Source organism: Triticum dicoccoides, chromosome 4A (assembly GCF_002162155.2).
Source record: "Triticum dicoccoides isolate Atlit2015 ecotype Zavitan chromosome 4A, WEW_v2.0, whole genome shotgun sequence".
NCBI lineage: Eukaryota > Viridiplantae > Streptophyta > Magnoliopsida > Poales > Poaceae > Triticum > Triticum dicoccoides.
In genome coordinates this window covers 453,858,253-453,864,879 of record NC_041386.1, presented here as the reverse complement: position 1 = coordinate 453,864,879, position 6,627 = coordinate 453,858,253, and the positions used below count along the sequence as shown (strand labels likewise).

Genomic DNA, 6,627 nt, shown 5'->3' with positions numbered 1-6,627 from the left:
GGGAGAGAGAGAGAGAGAGCCATCTAGCTACTACTATGGACCCGTAGGTCCTGTGGGAACTACTCACACGTCATCATGGAGGCGGCAAGGTTGATGAAGATGACCTTCATGATCCATTCCCCTCTGGTAGAGTACCGACGGAGGCCTGCAGTTGGGATCATGGAAGAACAGAGGCTTGCAGCGGCGATAAAATTGTTTTAGATCTCACTCTGGGGGTTTTTGGAATTTAGGGAATTTATAGCGCTGGAATTAGGTTAAATGGAGAAGTGTGGGGCCCACAAGCTCAGGTGGCGCCCCCGAGGGCGCACCCCTTGAGCTTGTGTCCCACCTGCAGGTCTTTTGGCCCTCCTCTGAAGCTTCTAGGGTCTTTTCTGATCCATACAAATCACTGTAAAGTTTCATCATGTTTGGACTTTGTTTGGTTTTCTGCAAAACAAAGAAATATGTAAAAAAAAGAACTTGCACTAGGAACTGAGTTAATAGGTTAGTTCCCAAAAATGATGTAAAATGGCATATAAAGTAGACAATATTGATAATATAATAGCATGAAATAATAAAAATTTATAGAGACATTAGAGACGTATCATTGTCCTATGACGCATCGGGGGTCTGACTCCACAGTGTGCAACTTCGCGTAGTTTCCACCAGGTGTGGTCATGTGCGTCTCGAAGAATGATGCGGTGCCTCGTGGTACCTCACCACACATTGCATCGCTCTGCGTGTGCCGGTGCATGCATTTGTGGTGGGGCACGCCCTGTCGGGACCCCGAACGACTATCCCACCCATGTGTTCGGCTGCCGGGACCCCAAACGGAGCGAAGTTGCTCTAGTGAAAGATCTACGACACAAGGGCCGCAGAGCAGCAGCTCTGGACACGGAGGCGGCGACGTCCCCTTCGTTGGGGATGACGGGCCAGGAGGTGGCTTCATGTGGCAATGTCTGGGGAGGCGGGTCAAGGGAACGTGTATCTGGGTTCGTCATTGGAGGCGCGTGGTGGCCGAAGCTTTCTTCGGTGCCGATGGCCCTTGATGCGGGAGATTCGCAACCCTGAGGGGTTTGCAGATCGGAAGCCAACGATGGGTTCGGGAAGGTGCAACCGTCGGTGAAAATCACACCGATTTCGATCATGGCGGACAATGACGGCGCATTTTCGTCTTTTCCTTGTTGGAGGCATCATTGTTGTAGTTGTCATCTTCCCGCACACGCTACTATGGGGGAAACCCTAGACCTGGTCTCTCGGATCGAACGATGGTGGCGCGCGATGCTGCTTTTCATAATGGGGGCATCATTTTTCTACATCATGCGTTGGCTGCAGGGGTCCTGAGGTGGAGTGACGTGGTCTTTCGAGTCGAAGACAACGAGTCTTAGCGGCGCGGTGTAGCCAGATCTCGGCGGCGGACTCTTGATGATGGACGAGCGCAGGACGATGGTGCCATCTAGCGTCATGGTGGCGTCGACGGCAACCTGGTCAAGATCATTTCATTGATCCCTACACCGAAGATGATTTCACAGAAGACGGTGGTGGAGACTTTTGGAGCGTCCGCATGCATTGTGCGTTGCGGATCTGTTGAACCGGTTTTAGATGATATATGTGTAGAGGTGAGGCCAAGGCAAGCGACCCTAATCATGACCATCATTATCATCAAGTTTGTAAGTGGAGTGACTTTTGTCACCTAGAAGGTGGATTTGAAAGGATTGATGTTTTATCTTGTAAGACATTGTTGAAGGATATAATAATAATTGTGTGTATCACTCGATGCAGGGGCCGGGGTTCAATCTCTATTTTTGAAGAATAACGTCAATAAGACAACCCGCAGTGGAAGTAACATAAAACAACCCACAGTGGGAGTAATATAGGTGGTAACATCACACATATCTAGACAAAATAGATGATGCGGCAAGCAATTAATGAATAAAGAGAGGCATGTAGTAACATATCTAGTTTTACTAGTAGTATGAGTAACATCACACTTATTAAGATAAGATGAATCTATAATCTAATAAATAAAGTGTTGTATAGCACCACACATAGTATGTTACTTCCCACTATAGAGATAGTAACATATGTTTGTTACTAGTCTAAGTACTCCCCACTGTGGCTAGTCTAATACTATTGCCTTGTGAGTTGTGACCATTGAGTTCTTTGGCTAGTCTAATACTATTGCCTTGTGAGTTGTGACTATTGAGTTCTTCGAATTAAAGAGGGACGACTACCAGACATGACAAACTCGAAGCTAATGTATGAACTAAGGGCATCTCCAGCAATTTATATGTTAGCTTGTTGATAAATATGCCATGTCATCAATCAACACCTTAACATACAACAACTTCAATAGGTTGTACTATCTAGTTTGCCCAATAGGATATGAGATAATAAATAAGATACTCTCTCATTCTACATTGAAACTTGTGCAAGGGGTGTTGGTTCAGGACATCTTCAACAATTGTAAGATAGTTGCTGATAAATTTGCCACCTAGGACATAGTGATGATGTGGCATGTAATAAATATGGAGAAAGAGCCAAGTTGTATGTAAATTAACCAACAACCTTTGCACAAGCTCCAAGGTGAAATAGAGAGCAATCATATTTATTTTCTCACCATCTATTGGATAACTTAGCTACAAGCTATTAGAATAGTTGTATGATAGTGGTTGATGATATGGACATTTTAACAAGACTAACATACAACCTGACGGAGATGCCCTCCCCTCATGTACATACAACCTTCCTCTCTTTTCTCATTTATTGTATGACACATCATAAAAAATTCCATGTGACAAAATCTACAACCATTGGAGATGCTCTAACGCATCCTCGGGATTCAGCAAGACATAGAGATACCCTGGGCTTGAAGCTAATGCGTCAGCAGCTAAGAACAAGATCAGACTAGAATTACCCAAGACCCTACATATAGTCCTGGCTTTATTGCGAATTTCAAATGTATCCACTGGCAGCACATGCACAGAAGTAACATAGTTCACATGTTCTACTACTTACTACTCCCTCCATTCCGAATTACTTGTCGCAGGTATGGGTGTATCTAGATGTATTTTAGTTCTAAATACATCCATTTCTGCGACGAGTAGTTTGGAACGGAGGAAGTACTTTCAGTGCGCCATGTTCTTTTGGAGGACGCAAACACCTTACATACGACTCAATAAACCCACTGAAAAACCCAAGAAACACATCCACAGTGGTTGGCTGATCCACTACTTGACAGTTGTGAGTTGTGACCTACATGCATCTTCCCCTGAGCAGCAATGCATATTCATGGCCTGATCTCTAGGCCTCTTCTTCGAGCAGCATCCGATCAAAGTGCCACACCCCTGCATGCATACAAACCATGCAAGTAAAACATCCGATGCCGCAGCAATATCAGTTGCTTTTCACAAGTACAAACTAACCGTGCCCTTTGCCGATTCTCCTAAGCTGCGTCACGTACTCGGAGATCTTCTTCACGGCGACAACCTTTCACAAGAATTTAGCAGGAGTTATTCGGTCAGCAAAGCACAAAATGAAGCAAAGCATCTCAAGACTACGGTGCGTGTGTGGCAGATCTGACTCTCTGTATTGAGGCGGTTTTATTTTTACCTGCTCCTGAAGAAATTGACTCTCAACAAAGTCACTCAGCTGAGGATCGTTGCACCTTGTTGCCACCTGTTAAATTTTGGAAAAACAGTTTAACTATGGGGTGGCGCAGTATTGCATGTACTGGTTCTGATAAATCAATCATGAATTCATTTGGTCCCAGTCGCACACAGATCCCTTTTACAATAACCTCCTTGCAAGCATGAAGGAGCAACTTACAGAGTGCAGGTTGTGCAGCTTCTCATTCACGAGCTTTTCAAGAGCTAGAGCCAACTCCATTGCTGAAACACGTGAGAGGTTCAAGTTAGAATACAGGAGGATTTCACAAGCTAGGTTCCACAAAATGAAAGCAGCAAATGAGGCAAATATATGGATTTTAACAGCTTGCTAGTTTCTTTCCGATTGTTTCGTGCCCTTGTCTATTCATATGTTTTCTAAATTAAAGCTTTTCAAACACAACACCGTTTTCGGTGAGCACACATAGGGTAGTGACAGTTTTTCATGATCAGACATGATCAAATTCAAAGAGTTGTTTTATGGTACCCTCAAACTAATATAAGCCATCCATTTGTTCTGATCTGATGGATAGGATTGTTTGGCACTCCAGTATAATGCCTTGGGGTACTGGGTTCGGCTCCTCTGCAGTCAAGTAATCACTGTACAGGTACTGCAGCTGTCCAAATCCACCGTCCGTTACAATCCCACGGCTCACCTTCCTTCCCCCACCCTTTGCAGCAGTGGAGGCCGTAAGAGCAACTCCAACGGGCCGACCCAAACGGACGGTGATTTCGTCCGCTTTTTGTCCGTTTGGGTCGGCCGCCCGCCCGGCGTCCGCCCTGTTTTTCATATGGGTCGGCAGCGCGCCCAACGCGCCGACCCATATTTGCAGGCATGGCCGGCTGGCCGCCCATTTTTGCATTGCATTCAACAAATTGTGAAATCAAAATTTAACAAACAAAATAGTCCGCCCAAATAAATAGTATAGTTTTACAGGCCAAATAAAAATAAAAATGTTTCACATAGTTTTACGAACGAATAAAAGAAGATACATCTATTGGTTGCCAACATGAGTCCACATATGCTCAACCAAATCATTTTGCAGTTGCACGTGAGTTTCCCAATCACGCATGTCTTCATGAAACTGAGTGAACTGCTCAAATGTTGCCGCTACTCCATGCTTAGGCACAACATTCTCACCCTAAAACTGAAAGCCTTAATTGTACAGACGTTCCGGGCGCTCGTCTTCTACGATCATACTGTGCATGATCACACAAGCAGTCATCACCTCCCATAGTTTCTGCGTGCTCCAAGTATTAGCAGGATACCGAACGATGCCCCATCGAGATTGCAGAACACCAAAGGCACGCTCGACATCCTTTCTAGCACTCTCTTGCTCTTGGGAAAATCTTTTCCTTTTCTCTCCAACAGGTTTGGGTATTGTCTTTACAATAGTGGTCCACTGAGGATAGATACCGTCACCCAAATAGTACCTTTGTCGTAGTTGTGGCCGTTGACAGTAAAGTTCACCGGTGGGCTGTTGCCTTCGGCAAGCCTAGCAAACACCGGCGAGCGCTGAAGCACGTTGATATCATTGTGTGATCCAGCCATGCCAAAGAAAGAGTGCCAGATCCAGAGATCTTGAGACGCCACTGCCTCTAGTATGACAGTGCAAGCTCTGACATGTCCTTTATACTGCCCTTGCCAAGCAGAAGAGCAGTTCTTCCACTCCCAGTGCATGCAGTCTATATTGCCAAGCATCCCCGGGAAGCCCCTGCTAGCATTCATCGCCAGCAAACGGGCTGTATCTGCAGCTGTCGGCTCTCTCAAGTACTCAGGGCCAAACACAGCAATCACAGCCTTGCAGAACTTATACAGGGACTCTAGGCATGTAGACTCGCTCATACGGACGTACTCGTCAATGAGATCACCGGGCACTCCGTATGCGAGCATTCGGATGGCGGCGGTGCATTTCTGATAAGAGGAGAAACCAATCTTGCCGACGGCATCCTCTTTGCACTCGAAGTAGTCATCATAGCCGACCACTCCCTCTCTAATACGGTTGAAAACATGCCTACTCATACGGAACCGGCGGCGGAATTTGTGATGTTTGAACAACGGGTTTGTTGTATCAAGTAGTCCTTCCAGAGAAGGAAATGCCCGCTCTCTCGGTTACGATTCAACGCCGGAAGGTGGCCCGGAATGGAGCCACGGAACAACGGCCGCTGGTTGTTGAGGTGGTGATGGACCAACACGGCAGCCAATATCTCCTCCTCGTCGTCGGACGACGAATCGTCGGAGTCGCAAAGGAAATTGTGGAAAAAGAACTCGTCGGCAGAGTCCATTTTCGTACCTTGGCAAACTGTCGAACAGCTTGCGGGCGTCAAAGAAGGAGACGGACGGCGAGGGGAGACGCGGCGCCCACAGACCAGCTAGCTGCCCGGCCGGCGTCCGACGAGTGTGACGGCGTCCGACGAGCGTGCCGGTCGTATGTGGCGGGGGCGGCGAGGCGTCTTCCTGGTCGCGGGCGGCTGTGCGGTGGGGGAAGCGACGGCGGGAACTAGTTTGCTCCCCGGCGGCGGCGGGCGACTGGGGACAGGGGCGGCGTTGCTGGGCGGATGTAGAGGCGGCGGCAGCTGGAAGAGTCGCCGCAAAAATGGGCGGCGGCGTTGGCGACGGAGGAGGCGGGGGGCGAGGGTTGCTTGTTGGCCGGGGGGGAGGGAGGCCAATGTGCCACAGACCAACGGGCCCGGGGACAGGAAGAGGGCGAGCGCGCGCGCATCCGTCTTGTGTCTGCGCCGACGCAAATCAGGCTCAAAAATGGGCCGGGAATGGGTCGCCTGCGGATGAAAAACGGACGGCCGCGGACGAAATGGGTCGCCCCATTGGAGTTGCTCTAATGAGCTCGACCACGGCGGCCGGCGGAAGTGCACGGGTAAAAAACCAGCCGCCACATAGCCTCATTGCCTTAGTGTGTGCATCACCACTGCGCTGATCGGGTCCGACGTGCTGCACTACGGGACGCCCATGCCGGAGTATTAC

At 48.3% G+C, this 6,627-nt stretch overlaps 1 protein-coding gene across 1 annotated transcript in view; it reads right to left on the bottom strand.

Annotated features, from left to right (window-relative positions):
* Positions 1–2,881: 2,881 nt before the first annotated feature.
* The window catches only part of LOC119286142 (ferritin-1, chloroplastic-like), a 7,590-nt gene continuing 3,844 nt past the window's right edge, over positions 2,882–6,627 (bottom strand). Inside the window, exons 5-8 of the mRNA XM_037565493.1 lie at positions 3,808–3,869; positions 3,592–3,657; positions 3,405–3,468; positions 2,882–3,326 (exon numbers count right to left, since the gene is read on the bottom strand). Of these exons, the coding sequence (XP_037421390.1) occupies positions 3,283–3,326; positions 3,405–3,468; positions 3,592–3,657; positions 3,808–3,869 (236 nt within the window). The 3' untranslated portion in view covers positions 2,882–3,282. The remainder of the gene's footprint in view (positions 3,327–3,404; positions 3,469–3,591; positions 3,658–3,807; positions 3,870–6,627) is intronic.